This window comes from Podarcis gaigeae, assembly GCF_964106915.1.
Source record: "Podarcis gaigeae genome assembly, chromosome: 7".
Taxonomy (NCBI): Eukaryota; Metazoa; Chordata; class Lepidosauria; order Squamata; family Lacertidae; genus Podarcis; species Podarcis gaigeae.
The window spans coordinates 89,314,747-89,335,346 of NC_139683.1; the positions used below are offsets into that span (position 1 = coordinate 89,314,747).

Genomic DNA, 20,600 nt, shown 5'->3' on the forward strand with positions numbered 1-20,600 from the left:
ATCCTTTCCCATGTCCTGCAAGGCAACAAACCGCTAGCTTTTTTCAGTTTGGTGTGTGTGAATTTTGGAGTGTTCAGTATGTTTGGGGGCAAAATGAAAGGAGGCTAATGCCCTGGAAGCATCACTGAAAACAAGGATTAAAGGCTACTCTAGTATGAAAAGGAGACACTTAACAATGAGAAGCAATTCTGTAAGAACAGGGAGAGCTGCCTTACACCAAGTCAGACCAATCGGTCCACCTAGCTCAGTATTGTCTACACTGACTGACTCTCCAAGGTTTCAGATAGGAGTCTTTCCCATCCCTACCTGGAGATGCCAAGGATTGAACTTGTGACCTTCAGCATGCAAAACATTTGCTCCACCACTGTGATGCCCCTTCCAAAAAGGAAATAGCACTCTGGACGGCTAGTACACTAAGGCCCCAAATTAATGCAAATGTATACCATGGTAGCCTGATGGCCCATGTAGAATACGGAACCTTGAAAATCAAACAGAAAAAAAGAGAAGGTGGGAATGCATGCCACTCTACAAACTTCCTTCTTCAACTCTGTACTTTTTTGAGGTGGTGGTGGAAGGTAACCACCCTTGTCACCTCATGACAAGAGAGGCAGTGAGTAGAGTTGCCACCTTTGGTCGGGCAAAATAAGGGACGTGGGGAGGAATTGGGGGACTAAAAATTACTTTACCTCGTGCAGAATGAAATGACTTCAAAGCAATCCATTGCAATGGGTTGTTTCCAATGCTGGTCATACTCATAGGGTAGAGCCAATGACCCAATGCACATTCATTTCAATGAGTCACATGCTCCCCACCTGATGAATGGCCAGCCAAAGAAAGAAAGAGGTGGAGATAGCAACAAATTCTGTTTCTTTTCCTCACAAAGCTTTGTCTCCAATAGGGTTGCCATATTTCAAAAAGTAAAAACCAGGACATCCTGAAAGTTGTTTAACTTTTTTTAGGAAGACCGCAAAATTGTTGAGCTGTAGGCATTCATAGAATCATAGAATTGAAGGTACTCTGAAGGTCCAACCCCCAGCAATGCAGGAATTTTAACTAATGCATCATTTAAGGCACTCTTATACCACATTAACAGTCATGGAGTCCCCCAAATACCTCCAGTATGTTTAGAGATATCTCTCTCCCAGAAATATAATCCTCGGAGTCCTCTGGGGAGAAGGACTGCTTGCTGTCCCACTGTTCTTCCTCAGGGTCACCATTTGAAGTTTCAGCATTTGCCTGAAGTCACTAAGTTCTAGCAATTCTGCTTGTCTCTGCTCCCTCCCTCTGCATTTGTGATAGAAGGGCTAACCAGGCTGGTCTACAATACAGGGGTGTAAGAAGTGCTGGGAAAAGGCTGATTTTTGAAAAACCCCACAGCCAATTCTAACAATTGCAGGTGAGATGTGCCATCATGAAATATGCATTTAGTTCTGTGTATGGGAAGGGGGAGAAAGTATATTTCAAAAACAATTAGTTGGTAGGACTCCTTACTGAGCTCCCTGCCTCTGCGCTGCCAAACAAGCTGTTTCTCAAGGCTAGTGCTCCACTATTGGCCAGCCTGGAGAATCAATCAGCTGGCTTTGGAGGGTAGGGCAGGCTCAACTTCCTAAGCAGCTAGCAAGTTAAATTGCAAACAAGGCAAGCAGATTTGGGTGAGCACACAAACGCCAATTTTTATATCTTCAAAAATGGGACAAATTGGGAGCCAAATGGGGTAGGGGACTCTGCACCCCCAAAACGGGACTGCCCTGTATTTTAAGGGATGGGCTAGTTAGTTAGAATACACTTATTTTCACTGCAGCCTTTTTGTTTGTTTCTATTTTTATCTACTTTTAAAGTTTTATTTCATAAGATTTATATCCTACTGTACTTACTTTTATTCATCACATTTTGTAATATCTCGTGGGAGAAACTGACACAAGTCTACTAGTAAGCCAAGAAGAGCCGTTGGCTGTTTGGAGGACAATATATCAGCAGTTCTGTAGTTTTTCTGCAGCTTTTATTTATTTATGAGGCCCACTTCACAGAAGTCAGGTTTGGAACATAGTTTTGCCCCAGGAGCAGCTCATGTTTGGAGCAAGTCATTAAAGGAAAATAAATTCAAGTAGCTTAGGCAATTTTAATATCTTATAACATGGTTCAGCTAAATTTTCACCTAGGAGTTTGTTTCAAACCTTTTAAACATTTATATACTTATACATTGTACTTAAATAATGAAAGTGAAAAAGTTTAAAGCAAGCAAAACACAGGTTGGATATGCAAATAGTTTTGTGCAAAATATGTAGATATTTGTAGAACTGGGAAGGTGCTTTGGTTTTTCCTTGGGGAGAAAAAAAGGGAGGGTGCAGTGTTTTACATTCCTGAAGCCAAGCAGAGTGACAGATGGTCAAAATAGCACAATTTCCCTCAAATGAGTAAGTTCAAGTAACAGTCATGCAATCACACAACAAGAGCACTCCTGTGCATATGAAAAGCTGTACAGTGCAAACAGGCAAGCATGTGCAGGAAAGGGCAGCTGCAACTTGTAATCACTTGCACAACATTCCATCAGACTTTCAAAGTTGCACATTCCTTCAGTCAAACCTTTCTTCTGCCAAGTGCTTAACTATGCAACCAGTCTCATTGCTCCCCTTAAACAGGTCTTGATTGATGGGGAGAAAACAGCTGCACAATGAGCAAATAACTGCAAAAGATAACGTCTTTTATAAAAATATTATAATTATTCCACCTGCAAGCCATCTGGCACAAATTTGACTTGAGCCTGCTTCTCCCCAGAAGTAGGGAACTTCATATTCCAGTTTACTTTAGAGAAAGAAACAGAGCAGCCCCTCAGCCTCAGCAAAATAAACAGTGTATTAACATAAAAGTTACAGTGAGAAAGTGCTCAGTACAAAGCCCATTTATGCCTTCATCTCAATCAACAGAAAGCATCTCTACAATTCTGTGCTCTAAAAAGAACACATTGGCAAGAAGGTGTTGGACAACACAGGTCACCCTCTGAGAATAATAAAATGCACAACCTGACTCAAAAACAGTCCTAGGAAGCAATAGCTGCTGATTTCACTGGAACGACTTCCAAATAATGTGTTTAAGATCAAAGAATAAATGAGTTAAATTTGTATTACTAATGAACACATATTCCCCTCTGATACACAAATGCTTTGCTTCCCTTAGGGATATCAGTTAAGCGCCAGAGCTTACCAAAAGATAATCTAACCCTGAAAAGTGTTTCAGCTGATGTATGATTGCAATGAGGAATCATCCATTAACCTGATGAGCTGGCCGTTTGACAGGTTATTCTGTAAGCCTCCTCATTTATTTGTGAGCTAGCTTTGTAAGAGTTAATTCAGCGCCTCAGCAACCCAGCCAGCCACTGAGCCTATCCAGCCAGCCATGCTCTGCTGCTGGGCAGCTTCCTTCCTTTTCAGCACTGCACTGGAAATTACCCAAACAAGCAGAACCAAGCAGACTGCAAAGGTCACACCTGGCGTGTGGCCAGCTCCGAAACCCCACCCCCAATTGCCAGGTTCAGGGCAGCCTGTGTTTTCCTTCCTTTGTTTCTTTTTTCCTCCCCCAGCTGTTCCATTCATAGGCCCAAGCTCAGCAATCTGCCCTTCCCAGAAAAAGAGCCCCTTATTAAGCTGAGCTAACTCAAAGGGCCAGCACAGCACGTGCCGCTCCTTATCTGCACCATCTCAAGATCCTATTCCATGGTGCTTAGGCAACAAAAAAAGTAAATGGACCTAACTCCCATTGGCTCCCCTGCAGCAATTCAAACAGAAGTGCAAAGCAACAAAGACATTTTCCACCATGGCAGGTGTTGGTGTCAGATTCCGCCTGAAGCAAGCAGGAGCAGAAGGGGGGGGGGGGTTTCAGTGAAGCTTTAGACATGCAGGGGCAAAGAGAGCTGGATATGGGATTCTTCGTATTGCTGCTTGGGGTGGGGGGATACGAAGGGTCCCTTGTTGCTAGCGCAGCACCCAGTGAAAAAGGAAGAGACCAAGCCAGATAAATGAGAGATGTTTCAGTTTTATACAAGCAACAGAAAGAATCTGGTTAGTAAATTGAGCATGACGCCATGTGAGCAACCTCTTACCTTTCTCAATTACTGTAATGAGATCTTTACATATTTTAATCTAAAGGGAAAGAACACAAAATCATGTAAATATGGGAATAGAGCACCTGCTGCTCTAATGACAGCCTTGTACACATTACTTACACAGTTATTAATGGGGAAAAACACAAGTTGTGTGAACTATACTTTCAGCGCCTATCATTTGGAAATGGAACTAATGAACATTAGCACTATTACTGAGTGAGAGGTAGGTGGTAAATTACTTCCACAGACAGATCCCACCACTGCTGGTTGAAAAACAATGAGACAGAAAATTACGATAGGAGAAATTAAAAAAGCCATTCCCTTCCTTCACAATGTATATATTATTTGCATATTACTGTACCATATAAATTATATTACAAAAATCTTCCACCATTTTACACTAATCAATTTTACATCCTCTATCAGCTTGAGTCTTTGCCAGGCAGCTATAAGGAACTTCATGCTAAATGTTATCAAACACAGTTATCAAACACAGACTTACATTTCAAGGAAAAACTATACATAGAATCATTAGCTTTCCATTTTCTTACAATTCCAAAAACAGAGTAAAAAGTATTTTATGTACCAGCATACACAGCCTCATTTATGTGCAAAATTGTAGCAATTTCCTAATTTTGTGCTTTCAAGGGTTAAGGATGTGTTTGATTGGTGAGATGCTGACTAGGCAATGGCAAATTATGTTTGATTTCATTATATCCAGATCCTCATCTTATTGGGCCACAGACCAACCAGTTAAATTTGGCAACTAGGGAGAAACAGCGTTCAAAAAAGTAATATATTTCATCCACAAAGCTTTTGTTTAACCCAAATACTTGCCTCTAGAGATTTGTGATGGGATTTTTGCTCTCAACACAAACCAGTATGTAAAGATGAATAAGCCCATGGGTCAGTTCATAACTGCTTTTTCCTAATCTTGATTTTAATTTGTTTTAGAATACATGATTGTAAGATGCACCAAGTATATCTTCTGTTGGAGCCAGAAGTTGGGGCATAAAGCAGGGGGAGGGGGTAAAAAAGGAAATAGAAAAGTAGGCAATAATAACAACACAAAAAGTAGCATAAGCTCTTCCATGATATATAAACTGATTGGGCAGCTGCCACCTGTAATTACACTTAACTCTCTATAAAAAGGAGCTCTCTATTGAAAAACTAAGACACTGACAACTTTCTACACTCTACCTGCTGGAAGCACTTTGAGGAATTAAAAAAACAAACTAGTTTGTTTTTTTAATACCCCGCCCAACTGGCTGGGTATCCCCAGCCACTCTGGGTGGCTTCCAACACATATAAAAACATAATAAAACATCAAACATTAATAGTAACAATCTGATCTAATATAAAAAGTCACAACTTTAAAATAAACAGCATATTAAACAATGCAACATTCAACAATCCATAAGAATCTAATAGTAAACAGTAAAATTAAGCATCACCAAATAATAATTAAACAGTTTACACTCGCCCCCTCCACTACGTTTTGGTGGATTTTCTGAGGGCAGGAGGTGCATGTGGGGAGGATAAGGAGGGGGAAACACCATTGCTGACAGGACTGGTTAGGTGAAACACAACCCATATTTTTAATGTTTCTATAAACTGTCCAAAGAACTTTTGGGTGGTATTGTTGGTATCCATTTGTCTCAAGAGACAATGGAGTGTGCCTCTGGGGGTGAAGACCTCCCTGGGGCGCAAGCCTGGGCAGTGTGTATGGAGGTCCTGGGCTGCCCAGGAAAGCAGAGCAAGATGTTTGGCACCAGCTTGGCTGCTGAAATTGCCAGAAGGAGGCATACAAGGCACCACCCAAACATCCTAGGGACTCGACTCCCAATTTCACTTCTCTCTACAGCATGTGCAGAAGCCACCTTCTTGAACATTGGACCCACTATTGGCCTTCTCCCCTGGAGCCTGTCTTCACATGCAGGGTGAACCCTAACTCATGGAGGGTTTGAGACCCGTCAGCTACCCTCACTTGGTTTAGCTAGCCAGCCAAAGCTGTTTCCCAGGGTGTGGCTGCTGTCACATGCTGACAGCTTCTAGGAACCACAGATGAGAATGGAGTACAGGGTGGGGACTAAAGGTGGATAAACTACCCCAGAAGGAGCATGAAGTATTCCCCACCAGAGGAACTACCCCTCCCCTAACACACCATACACCCCTTGGATGGTATACAAATGGAATAAATAAACAAAATAATAAACACCCCTTCATTCCATGGCACAGGGACATAGATCATGCTATGGAATCATGGTACTAGAACGAATAAAGCACTAAGAAAAGTGCAGGGTTTTTATTGCTGGGAAAGACCCAAATACATTTTTTCCTCTCTGAGCAGCTGCTTCTTGGTCCTTTAGAAGTCATAATTCTGTTTGTAATCAGTCTGTTGCCATAGAAATGAATGTGATAACATACATCCAGCTTTATGGACCTAGAAGATGGATAAGAATTACCATGGGGAGGTGATAGTATCTGATTGAACAGAATCAATTGAACTGGAGGAAAACAACTTTGCCTTTTATCTGGTTAAGTAAATATATTTTCTCCACTGAACCACTGAATTTGCTCCTACATATACAATAGGCAAAGAGTCTATTGTGTATTTGTGTAGCTTTTTCAAAAGATGCAACCAATATATTACATCTGCAGCTAAATAATTTGGTTGTGATTACTTTTGATAGGATATCCATAATATTCTGGCTTTGTTACATGGCGGAAAACATGACCCTGGAAGTATCAAGCAGTTGCAACAAAATATTGGCTTGGATTGGTAGTCAAAGCAAAGATTTATGGCAGGATAGTTAATAGAGCAGATTTCTACCCTTTCTTACTTTAATAAAAAAAATTCTCTCCCCACCCCGATACATAGAATAAGAACATGGGGTGGATTCCTCTAATGAACCCCACTTGCACAATGAAGCTTACTCCCCTCTCCTTCTCTCACACCTCCTGAAATCATCTCAGGTGGGGGGGGGGGCGTGTTCAGAAGAACCCACAGAACAGTGTTGGGGAGGAGAGGGGTGGTTCCATCTGGCAAGTTGCAATGCTTGTACAGACAAAATGTGTCTAATAGCACAGAGTTCCATTCCACCCATGCATATGAATACTTTGAAGACTAAACTGCCAGTGGGATGTCATAACTTCATGGATGAAATTTAGTTCAGGCTGTCTTAAAAAGTTATGAGTGCCTTCAAACATCACACAATGGTCCTCATCCCTCTTCATTCCTTGCAGCCCCTCTTCCTTCCCCAATTCAGCTCCAGAAAGTCCCCCATGCCTCCTCTTACTTGCCTCTTCTCTAAGCTAAAAAGACCCAAATGTTGCAACCTTATCTCAAAAGGGAGTTGCTTCAGTCCCATGAACATTTTTGTTGTGCTTTTCCAGCTCTACAATATCCTTTTTAAAGGGAGGTGACCAGAAGTGAACACAGATTTGTATTTCAATTCCTTCCTGAATGATCCCTAGCATGGGATACACAATTTTCACAACACTGGACTGAGAACTTCAATTTTTTAGTTATTTATGTATGGTAAGATTTATACCCCCATCCTTAAGTATGACTACTATCAGGGTTTGTTAACAAGAAAATAGTGATTTTTAAATACAGTAGATATACACTTAGAATGTCAGTTAAAATCTCAGTTAATTTCAGCTTTAAAAATGGAGCAAAAAAAGGTTTTTGCCTGACACCAAACAGATACCAAAGTTGGCACCAATGAACCTTCTGGGTGAACTCCATAACCAAAGGGCCTTTTTTCTTGGTGCCCCTGCTATCAGATATTAAATGGGTGGCAACTAGGAAAGGCTTTGGACAAAGATGTCATGGATCAGGCAGGCACATACAGAAGGAGCTGGTTCTGATGGTACTCAGATTCTTATGCTCAGGAATGGACGGGTAGCCAGTGAAGATTTTTCAAACCTGACTGAATGGGTTTCAAAGTTGTCCCTGGTTAGTAGTCTAGCAGCAGCATTCTGAACTAAGTAAAATTTCCAGAAAGTCTTCAAGGGCAGCTTCATGTATAACACATAGGAGTAATCTGTTCTGGGTGCAGCTTAGCTACCTCTGTACAGTGGTGGAGTGTGCCCCGTGGGCGCCTGGGGCAGGTGGGGGCGTGCTGCACTGTGGGGGCAGGAAACACTGCCGGAGCAACTGTGACCTTGGGTTCCCTCCAGCTGGAGGGAGGCTGAGGGGGATCCAGTGGGTGGGCACTGCCCTGTGCCATCCTTCTCTATGATATAATCCTAATGGAGAGATGGGATTTATGAATAGACTCCGCTGCAAATTTTGAGATATCACACTTGCATGAGAAGACTGCACCATGTCATAAACAGCACATTTGAGTTGGCACATTGGCTGCTTGCAGGGATGGGGGAGAAATTTGATTCAGTTTACATTTAAAACTGAGTTTTTCAAACTTGTTGTTTAGTCGTTTAATCGTTTCCGACTCTTCGTGACCCCCTGGACCAGAGCACGCCAGGCACTCCCTGTCTTCCACTGCCTCCCGCAGTTTGGTCAGACTCATGTTTGTAGCTTCGAGAACACTGTCCAACCATCTCGTCCTCTGTCGTCCCCTTCTCCTTGTGCCCTTGTGCCCCCCATCTTTCCCAACATCAGGGTCTTCTCCAGGGAGTCTTCTCTTCTCATGATGTGGCCAAAGTATTGGAGTCTCAGCTTCACGATCTGTCCTTCCAGTGAGCACTCAGGGCTGATTTCCTTAAGAATGGATACGTTTGATCTTCTTGCAGTCCATGGGACTCTCAAGAGTCTCCTCCAGCACCATAATTCAAAAGCATCAATTCTTCGGCGATCAGCCTTCTTTATGGTCCAGCTCTCACTTCTATACATCACTACTGGGAAAACCATGGCTTTACCTAAACGGACCTTTGTTGGCAAGGCAATGTCTCTGCTTTTTAAGATGCTGTCTAGGTTTGCCATCACCTTTCTCTCAAGGAGCAGGCGTCTTTTAATTTCGTGACTGCTGTCACCATCTGCAGTGATCATTTTCAAACTTACACATTACAAAACAATATGAGAACCAAAACACACCTATCCACACTTATCTAAATTTTGTGATGCAGTTTTCCAACCAATGTTTATAAAAATGCATATAAAAGGATGAGATGTGCATAAAAATAAAAATACATAACATTTAATTATTTTGGCTCCATGGAGAATTGCTCTTACAGAATAAAGACTGAGTGTTGTGACCTCTGCTTTTCTGGATGGCCAGTAGAGGGAACTGCCCTTGGAACAGTGTTTCTGTGTATTTTGTAAAACAGGTATAGAGGATGCTGTTCACATTATTACCTCTATATAAGGTTCCCCATGAAAAATATTTGAGTTTAGCCACAAAAAGAATTTCTGTGAGTTTCTGTGCGAGTTTCTGTGCTTTTTGCTGTTAGACAAGGAAAATTATGTTTCTGTATTTGTGTTGGTAGAAATTAAGAGCCAGATTTGTGGCACAATTCTGAACGTCTTTTTACTACTACTACTACTACTACTACTACTACTACTACTACTAATGAAAGTAGCATAAAAATGCATTATATAGTAGAAATTGCTTGCAAAAATGTGTACACTACTCAAAAATGCATACAAATATGTGTTTATTAAATTGCAAATTGCTGCAGAAATGTGAACTGAATTTAATGTTGGGAAAATGAGAAACAGGGAGAATGAAATTAATGCCTAGCTTCTTGTATAAGAATATACCTTCCAGCTTTAGGAAGACCTAACCCTTCAAGCATTTAACTCTTTTTAAGTTAAGTTCTTTTCACAAGTTAACCATAAGGTAAATCAAGGTGAGCCAATGCAGTGCCCTCCATGCTGGCTAGGACTGATGGGAGTTGGTGTCCAACAACATCTGAAGGGCATCATGTTGGCTACATGTAGAACTGAATGCATGGAAGGGGAATGGCACCTGCTGGCCCCATACTTGCGCTCTAAAAAGTGGAACTTACACAAGCACAGCTGCCTATGGGAGAGCCAATGCATACACAGACTTCCTTTCAGATGTCACACTGACATGCAGGCCATGGCATCCAACACCAGGAGCAGGGCCAGTGGGCACATTATCACTCCCCATCAACATGCTTAAGGTAAAGGTAAAGGTACCCCTGCCCGTACGGGCCAGTCTTGACAGACTCTGGGGTTGTGCGCCCACCTCACTCAAGAGGCCAGGGGCCAGCGCTGTCCGGAGACACTTCCGGGTCACGTGGCCAGCGTGACAAAGCTGCATCTGGCGAGCCAGAGCCGCACACGGAAACGCCGTTTACCTTCCCGCTGGTAAGCGGTCCCTATTTATCTACTTGCACCCGGAGGTGCTTTCAAACTGCTAGGTTGGCAGGCGCTGGGACCGAGCAGCGGGAGCGCACCCCGCCGCAGGGATTTGAACCGCCGACCTTTCGATCGGCAAGTCCTAGGCGCTGAGGCTTTAACCCACAGCGCCACCTGCGTCCCCACATCAACATGCTTAGTTTATAGGTAAAGAGTAAAGGGACCCCTGACCATTAGGTCCAGTCGTGACCGACTCTGGGGTTGTGGCGCTCATCTCGCTTTATTGGCTGAGGGAGCCGACGTACAGCTTCCGGGTCATGTGGCCAGCATGACTAAGCCGCTTCTGGCAAACCAGAGCAGCGCACGGAAATGCTGTTTACCTTTCCGCCAGAGCGGTACCTATTTATCTACTTGCACTGTGACATGCTTCCAAACTGCTAGGTTGGCAGGAGCAGGGACCGAGCAATGGAAGCTCACCCTGTCGCGGAGATTCGAACCTCCAACCTTCTGATCGGCAAGCCCTAGGCTCTGTGGTTTAACCCACAGCGCCCCCCGCGTCCCACACCCACGTTTATACAAAGAACTTATCTTGGGAAACAAGTGCTTGTGAATGTACTGTAGTACAGGCAGCCCCCCCCCCTTTACATGGGGATTATGTTCTGAGGCACAGCGGGGGCGGGGGCAGAGAAATTGCATATAATTCTAAAAGCCTGAAAACACCTCATTCTGCCCCACCCCACCCTTTTAGTGGCATTTTAGTGACCTCTTTATGACATTTCCAGGTCACTTCCAGGTTTGGCACAATATACATGGTCGCACACATACCGAACACGTGTAAACGAGGGGCTGCCTATATTATATGTTTTGTTCAAGTAATATTATGCTTGCATTTTTATAGAATTTGGTTTTCTGTATCATTCAGTAGCTGAATTACTGGATGGTGGAGGGGGAGACAGACCCATTAACTATTGATATGGAAGCCGTGGGGCACAAATTGCCTACTTTGGAGGAGTCAGAAGATGAAATTGTGTTTTTCATTAAGGGCCTCCTTACCTTTCCCCATAATTTGAGCGTTGTTTGGTAGCAATCCACAAAGCAGCAGCAGGGAAGCCTCCAGAATATCACTATTTTCCACGTCAGATTCAAGCATATATTTCTGCATCTAAAGTGGATTAAATAATTTTGTTGCCCTAGCTCAATAAATCAACTTTTAAACAAAATCTGGATTTTTTGCAGTTTGGAAAGTGATGGAGAAATGTGTTGAAAAGTGTGGGCTGAACAAATGACTTACAGGAATACCTGTACACACATCAAATCAGGATAAAGGCAGGACAAATGCTCATTGTAGTATAACTGATCCATATAGAAATCAGAATGAATGCTGAATAACCTCTCTACATAAGCTTTCTGCTAGCGAATCAGGATGAATGCTAAGTAAATAGGTTGTCTGGACGGGCAACAAATGTATCATCCAGTCAGTATTGCACCTAGCCTACAAGCTGAAAAGCATCCATTTTGTTAGGAGAAAGCTTATTTAGATTTATAAACTGTGCTGTGCAAAAACACTATCAAATTACTCAGTCAGCTTGAAGCTGCACGAGCTAAATTAACACCTGCCTGGTTAAGAGTATAGCTGAGAGAAGGGGGAAAACTTAGAATTTAAATTAATTACAAACTCCAACAACAATATTTAGAATCGGCTATATTCCTTTAAAACAAGTGATGTTTGCTGTGCTATAATTAAGTATCACAAGAATAGAGCTAATTATTATGTAGGATATACTTAAATAAGTTTGTTTTGCTTTAATGGATTAGAAATAGGGGAATATACTTTTATTATGTTAAGCAAAACCAACCTAGCATTCTGGACAATCAAATTTGCATTTAACATAAGTCTTATGAACGTTGTGTGTGATATCCATAGATCCACAAAACAGCTATGCTATTCAATTATTCTGTAATAGTAAACAAATTATCAGCAAATTACAGTGAATTCCACAGTTTCTACTTAAGTTTGGTGACAGCAGTCAGAGCGTGTATCTTGCTTCTGCAACTGGCAAAAGAGTTGCATTAGCTTTATTTTTTCTGAGCATTATTCTTTATTTTTCAAATCATTAGCATGCACGTGAATGACCTCATGATGAACAGATGCACTTCGATATGACTGTGATTAGATCAGTCCTCTCAGCAGTCAAGTGTGCCCATTTCAGTTAACCCTCTGAAGGACCAAGTTCAATTTACATATTAAAAATGTGTTTTTGGATATGGATTTTCAGATGCCACATAACTTTGGCACATGAATTTTAGGTTAAAATGTTCTATTATGTAGCTCTGCATCAAGTTATTTCAGGAGTAGCCAACATCGTGCCTTCCCGTGCTATATTGTTATTCCTTCACCCTAAGGTTCCAGGGCAGGTTACAACAATGTGAAATACAATATTAAAAACAGTATACAGCAACTTACAATCACAAAAATAGGGTGGGTTCTAAAAAAAATATACCTCAGGTGCCAAAGGTTGGCTTAAAGAGGTGTATCTTTGGCATTCACCAAAAACAGTATAGTGAAGGTGCCAGAGAGGCCTCTGTGGAGAGGGAGTTCCACTTCTGAGGGCTACCAGAGCATGCCCTCTTCCCTGAGCTTCTGAAGGCAGTGGAACTCTGAAGAGGGCCTCCTCTGCTGATCTTAAGACGGGAGAGGGTCTGTAGGGAAGGATATCTTTCAGATATTTGAGGCCTGAGACGTAGAGTTTTAAACATGGACATGAGCACCTTGAATTAGGCCCTGAAACAAACTGGAAACCATTGTTGTTTTAAAACATGGTTCATATCTTATCTAAATGGAACCTCAGCCAGTATTCTGGTGGCTGCATTTTGGACCTACTCATTTTCAAGGGCAGCCCCACATACAGCGCACTGCAAAAATCCAATCTAACTGGAGCAAGGAGCGCAGTGGCAAAATCATTCCTGTCCAAAAGGGGCTATAGGTGGCAGACCTGATGTAGCTGGAAAAAGGCATTCCTAGCCATTGAGACCACCTGAGCCTCCAGGAGCATCTACAGTGGTACCTCAGGTTATGAACGCTTCAACTTACGTTTTTTCAGGTTATGAACGATTGTAACCCAGAAGTAGGTTGTCTGAGCTCTCAGAGGCCTCGCTGCTGCCTGGAGCCAAGCCCGGACATCTGCGGGGCCTACGGAGCTCTCTGAGGCCTCCATGAATGCCGGGAGCCAAGCTGATTGTGATCGAATCACATTTTCATTTTGTACTGTTTTATTGATTTCATTTTATAGATCAATGGCCTCGTTAGATAGTAAAATTCATGTAAAATTGCTGTTTTAGGGGTCGCTTTTCATCGTCTGGTTCCTTTTTGCATTTAAGTTTGTGTGGCTTTTCGGTTTTTTGGCTGTGACTTGTTCTTCATTTTATGGGACTGACTTGTGACTTTGCTTTTGTGACTGTGTGGAACCCAGTTCAGCTACTGGTTGACTGTGTGACTTCAGAAATGGATAAAAGCCCCCCATCCAAACTGACTATCATCAGAGCACATAAGAAAAAATATAAATGTTAATTTTTTTCATCTAAAATACTGTCTTATTTATTTTATAGTACAGTACATTGATTATTGCCTTCATTTTATGGATCAATGGTCTTGTTAGACAGTAATATTCATGTTAAATTGCTGTTTTAGGGGGTGTTGTTCATCGTCTGGAACAGATCAATCCACTGTCCATTACTTTCAATGGGAAAGTCCACTTCAGGTTAAGAATGCTTCAGGTTAAGAATGGACTTCCGGAACCAATTAAGCACTTAACCTGAGGTACCACTGTATATCCAGAACAGGCTGTCCCACCATCTTGCAGACAAGAGAAACCCCTGTGTCTTTTCAGCATTCAGCTTCAATTTATTGGCCTATATGCAGCCCATCGCCTAATCCAAACACCAGCCTAACACCTCAACCACTTCTCCCAATTCAGATAGAAGAGAGATATGGAGTCTGGTATTGTCAGAGCTGCCCCAAGGTCCCAGCTCACAGAGGACCAACGCCAGGTCGTTGTTATATACAAAAGTCTTTATTGAAGTTCAGTCTCTATTTCAAAACCGTGGCGCGCAGCTCTACGTCTTAAACCCTAGACCGCCGAAGCTCCGTCTGAATCTCCTCCCCTCTAACACCAGTTTAAGACTCTAGCCCTGCTCCACCTCTTCCTCTGCTCTCTCCTCCTCTGGGTCCTCCTGTCCGCTGGGGCATTCCCCTTTCTGGACTCTTCTGACGCTGAGTCCCCTGACTCCTCCCCCTGCCTCCGGCGGGCTTTAGGACCTGGTTCCCAATCCGGGTTCTCTGCTGTCCCGCGTGCCTGTACATTTGAACTTGGCGCTCGCGCCAACCCAGTGACCTTCCTCCTGACGGTTACACTGCTTCTGTCACTGCTTCCCTCTTCCGGGAGGCTAGCTGGACCTGACCTCCCCTCCGTTCCCTGACTCTCCGATGGAGGCGTGGTCAGCCCTGACTCATCTTCTCTCCCTGCTGGAGGAGACGCTGGCCCCGATACCTGGGACTCTTCCCCCCCACTACGCTCTGGTGGGGAAGTTGGTCCTGATCTCCAACTGCTGCTCTGGGAGTCCCCGCTGGCCCCTTGCTTCTGGAGTGTCCCCCTTGGGATCCCCCTTGCCCTGGCCACCGGCGCCCCCTTCTGTGAATCTTCTGATTCGCTGGAGAGGCTCATGGAATCTCTCGGGCCACTGTCATCTTCTCCTACGCTGCCCTCAGATTCTTCCCCTTCGCTCTCCATTTCCTCTCTCCCCTGTGCCTCTGCTCCTGAGCCCCTGACAGGTAACATCTGCATCTTGACAACACTTCAATCTGGATTACAATCCAGATATTGTTGGATTACATTCAGCATCCCTGACAATTGGACATACTTAGATTACAAACTCCATAAACTCCAGCTAACAACATCTGGTTACTGTTGAGTTATTTGAACTTTTATGGAACATTGTTTCTGTTACTAAGGCTTACCACAACTACACAATTATGCATGTGTGTATTAGCTGTTATAGTACAAATACTGTTTTTTCCTATGGGAGCTAAACCCAGTGGGCTGGGGAGAATAGAGTGGTACCATTACTTCCGTTGATGCAGTCTAGAATTGCATTATCCTTTGCACTGCTCTGCTAACTCATATTTCGCATATAGTCAACTAACTGGGTCAAATATAAAAACACTAAAGTCATGTATCATAGAGAAACTTTTATGCATCTTCTACATAATACATGTGCATTTTAAGTTATCCTCATGTTTTCTGACGCAAGTGGGTTCCCCCATGCTGTTTATGGATATATTCAGCCAGTGGCGGAGCGGGGCGTGCCCCAAAGGGGCAGGGGGCAGAAGGAGCCAGCTGCATCTTGCCTCTTTCCCCCTTCCCAGGCTTGACTCAGGGGATGGAGGAGCTGCAGCTAGGAGCATTGTGCCCGCAGCCTCTCTCCGCCCCTCAGGTCAGGCTGGGCGCGTTGTATTTAGCCCACCAAGCACTGAACACTCTTACAAAATGAAGTTAAATGAAGGCACACATATGGATTAGAATTTTATAGGATTAAATTTAACTGCTCAACTGAATTTCTTCTTTATACTTTCAGAAGTTGGGTTCAGAAAAAAAGCTTATGACTTCTGTTATAAAATAGCTTCTTATCTAGATGCAGCTAACCTTCTGCATTTGAACACCCCCCTTTTTAATATTCTTCTGCTCTAGAAACCCTGAGATTTAGGATCTGGTTATGACTTAGGATCTGCGTATCTAAACGATCCTCTAATGCCATAGGAATCCGCCTGAATATTGAAGTCATTGTCAATCCTGTGTTCTCCAACTCTGCCTTTGGAGATGAGAAATGCCAACTGGGGAAACTGGCCTTTTCAGTGGTGTATCCCATTTCTGGAATTTGTTCCCTAACTAGGTTCATGCAGAGCCAAATCCTTATGTGTTTCTGGTGCCAGACTTCTAATCTTCTTTAAATCTGTTTAATGCTGTTGGCTTGTGCTGCTATTTTAGTTATCTTTTTATAACATTGTTGCACTTTGAATTATTTTAAAATATAAATTGCAAGTTGTTGTAAAGTTTTGATTTGGTGGGATATTAAACATTTAAGGCTTTTTAAAAAGTTAAATGCACAAAAATAGTAGTAGTGCTGGATCACTGATTTTCTAACTAGTGTAGGCAGTTGAGCCTCACTCCATAAGGATCAGCTATTTAAACCTCAGAATAGCAAAAGGGAATTATACAAAACACACAGGTGTGTTATTTAACATCTTGTATTAATCTGAAGCGGGACGTGGGTGGCGCTGTGGGTTAAACCACAGAGCCCAGGACTTGCCGATCAGAAGGTCGGTGGTTCGAATCCCCGTGACAGGGTGAGCACCTGTTGCTCTGTCCCAGCTCCTGCTAACCTAGCAGTTTGAAAGCATGTCAAAGTGCAAGTAGATAAATAGGTACCGCTCTGGCGGGAAGGTAAACAGTGTTTCCGTGCGCTGCTCTGGTTCGCCAGAAGCGGCTTAGTCATGCTGGCCACATGACCCGGAAGCTGTACACCGACTCTCTCGGCTAATAATAATAATAATAATAATAATAATAATAATAATAATATCTTTATTGTCATTGCCCCCTCTCAGGGACAACAATAAAGTGAGATGAGCGCCGCAACCCCAGTCGGTCACGACTGGACCTCATGGTCAGGGGTCCCTTTACCTTTACCTATTAATCTGAAGAAGGATGCAAGACTGCTTCTTAGTTCACTGACCCCAATGCATCTAATTTTATTATTTCACAATGTCCAATACATACTAGAACTACACAAAGGTAGCTATGATAAGTGACTTAAGTAGGTGTTTTTTTTTTAAAATTAGAGCTTTCTGTTGTTATTTTCAATTGCGTAACCAGCTAAATTTCTTGATAATATCCAAATTAGTATAAGAATTATACTTTTATGCAACAAATGACACAATTTTGTCTCAAGAGTATTTATGTGTGTGGTTTATTTCATAGCTGTTCCACATTTTTAATAAAGAAAATATTAATCAAAGCTTTACTTATAAGCTTTTCTAATGTTGTTTAGTATTCCAGTTCAACAAAGATCAATAGAGGCCATTCCTGTCTCTTGACGCCTCTCCAGGAAGCAGAGGTGTGATTATGTAAATAGCACTGGTTCCTCTTTGCTTCTGCCAGCTTGCTTATCTCCAAAGCCTTCTGCCTGCTGCTATTGGCGACCAGTACAAGTACACGCAAATACCTCTTATCTCTTAACAAAGCTCGAAAAGCTCAAGGACTGAAGCCAGTAATGTTAAACAGTGATGCGTGTCTGATTCTATTTGTCAAGTGATTCATTTCAGTAAATTTAATTTCTGTTATATTTCTTAGTTCAGATATAAAGATCAGTTAGAATGAGAGAAAGAAAACAGACACGCAGAACATTCACCAGGGTTTGAGATAATCCATCAACAATCCAATGCAGCATCGTAATATAATTAGGAAGAGTCAGTTTCACAAAATGGGTATAAACAGGGAATAAAGGAATTTATGTTTAGAAATCCATCTGGTCAACCTTGTGTTCTCCTTGTACATGAGAGCAATGGATTATGAAATGAACCCTCAAAACAAAAGGTCTCTTTAAAAAGCACACATGTAAATATAATTAAAATAAACTCATTTAACTAACTTTGAAAGCTTTGTGATGTGTAGAACGCACCCACACTGGCACTATGATTGTCTGACAAAACATTGCCCTTACCCCCCCCCCCAGTGTTAATCCTTGGTCCAAGCATTGCAGAAGCATAATCCCCATTTAGCATTAGGAGCAATGGCTTCTACTGTGAGGAACTATTTTTCGATTAGTATGCACTGATTCACGAATAGCTTTTCCACAACATATTCTCAGCTCAGCAAGAAGCCCACACTCCTGAATGAACCAGAACACATTAGTGAGAGAAAGTTCATTAACCTTGCTAGATTCAGGGGTTAACAGGATAGCGGAAGAAAGGAACTGAGTGAACAGCTCTGATGCAAAACAAATTAAAATGAATGTCATCATTTCTTTTGATATTCATTAGCTAATTCAGAGGGAGAAAGCTCTTCTTAAATTTGCAACCATTTATCAGTGAAAAGCAGGTGTACATCTGCTGCTCAAGTGCTTCTCAGCGGTTAAAATAATAAGAATAAAAACAACAACAACATGATGAGACTTACCACATCCACTAAGGGAGTAACTGGGAGAGGGAGAGAAGACCTGAGCAGCAAAATCCTCAAATGTCATGGCTTCTTTGTGGTTGTGGATTATTGCTTCGAGGTACAGAGCTCTTTCCTCATAACTGTTGGGAGCAGGTTAAGGAAATGCACTCTTACTGATACATAGCCAAAGAAACTTCTATTTAACCTATGCATTTTCCAATTAAAATCAAGCCACAGTTGTCAGAGTTTTGACAAAGCTACAAGATTCTAAGGACTTCAATAAAATGTATTTCTAAAAAACACCAACCCCAAACATTTTCCTGACAGCTAAATATAAGCACTATATGAATGTAGTGTTTTTTCATTCTTCATTAAAAAGGCTGATTGACAAAATAAATTTGAGACCTTTATAAATGAGAAATGAAAATAATTGTGTAACTAACCATGAGGAAAATTGCCATAGCCAATAAACTCAACAGAAGCCCCACATATATTTTTCCTATATAATAGATCATTTTTTCAAAATGTAAATATATTTAAACTTTAAAGAAAAGGATAAGAAAAATTAAAGTATGAAAACACCTATTATTCATAAGAATATCGAAGTATACTAAAGTATAATAAAGTCATATTTAAAGCTTTTTCAGAAGATTCATTTGACGCATCTGAAATTTCTTATTTCATGATGGATTCAATTCTCTTTTTTTAAAAAAATAGAGCATGTATACACTTCAGTCTTAATTATGCTGACAACAAAGCATCTAAAACCAACAGTATTGCCTTTTAATTAAAACGCGGCAACCTGGAACACGCGCCGTTCAAATGCATAATCAAAAACCAGTCACCAATAAAACTTACAAGCGTAACATGCTGAAGCAACTTTCCAGCTGTCTTAATAGGACCCCCGCTTGTGATAGCTTTTCGAAGGGGGGAGAGCAAATCTCTCTCTTTGTGTGCAGCTTCTCTTTTCTTTGAAGGTGAATCATGCACTTCAAACAACAGGGTAACATTTTGGGGAAAAAAATCTGCAACAGATTGAAGTATCTCACACACAACTTTGTGAATTAAACAATCAATCAGCCAGTATGAAATGTCATTCCCTGTCACTCAGTTTAGAAACAAGTTTCCAGAGTTTCCTAGTATTTTTAAATATGAGAAAAGAGCTTAGTTTTATGTGACTCCTACCATCTGAACTGAAAAGTGTCATTATCGTTGTTTGAAAGGTATGCCCTTGAGGAGAATCCCAGCAGTCCTTTTCAGCTATACAGTGTAGTATCCAAGTGAACTGATCACCACATTAAGGAACCTGACATGGAAGGGCCCCAAAATGAAAACATATTTCAAATAACTTTGTGTCTTTAGGAATGAAAGTGAGCATGGCATTTTGCAAAATATACCTGATGACATTTTTACTTGCTTTCTGCTTTCAAAACCCATTCCAGACAGTACAAGCACTAGTCTCAGTGTATTTGGGGTTGCTTCGCTGAACTCCTGGTGACTCTTGTTAATGAATAGGCTCCCAAACTTCCTATGAGAGGAGGCACACGCCTAGCACCTCTTCTAAAGGGACTGACTGATGTCATTCACATCTCATTATGAACATGCTTATTCTGCTCAGCACTTGGCTGTTGCCAGGGCTCTCTATTCCACACTGACACAGCAAGCCGCTGGTCCTGAACAGCAGGATGTTAGGCCTGAGTGGCCGTCTGGTGCACAGACTTTCTGTCTCTAAGCTGGCACGTGCTGGCGCAGCAGGAGAAGACCAAGGCGTGACAAATTACTGGAAGAGCTAAGCTAAACTTATGGCTGTAAACCACCTGAGCCTGTGGACCTCTGTGGACCCGCCATCCACTCTCAATTCCTCTTTGGCCCTTGCAGTATGCAGTCTGCTCATGGGCTCAGTTCAACGGAGGCAGATAAACTGGAAATTCTTTTCATGCTGCGCCTAATAAAATCCCATGAAAAAGACTTCATATCCAGCATAATAAATGGAGGAAATGCT

The 20,600-nt window shown here is 42.1% G+C and overlaps 1 protein-coding gene and 1 long non-coding RNA gene across 11 annotated transcripts in view; one reads left to right on the forward strand and one right to left on the reverse strand.

The window, feature by feature from the left end:
* The window catches only part of LOC310848997, a 43,219-nt gene that overhangs the window by 16,902 nt on the left and 5,717 nt on the right, over positions 1–20,600 (forward strand). The window lies entirely within an intron of this gene.
* Positions 1–20,600, reverse strand: part of RALGAPA2 (Ral GTPase activating protein catalytic subunit alpha 2) — a 178,918-nt gene that overhangs the window by 7,462 nt on the left and 150,856 nt on the right. For 4 of the 10 annotated variants that reach the window (XM_083748549.1, XM_083748547.1, XM_083748546.1 and 1 more), the window contains one exon: positions 18,617–18,738. In XM_083748549.1, coding sequence (XP_083604675.1) covers positions 18,617–18,738 — 122 coding nt within the window. The other 6 variants (XM_083748553.1, XM_083748551.1, XR_014566701.1 and 3 more) reach the window with 5 other exon arrangements.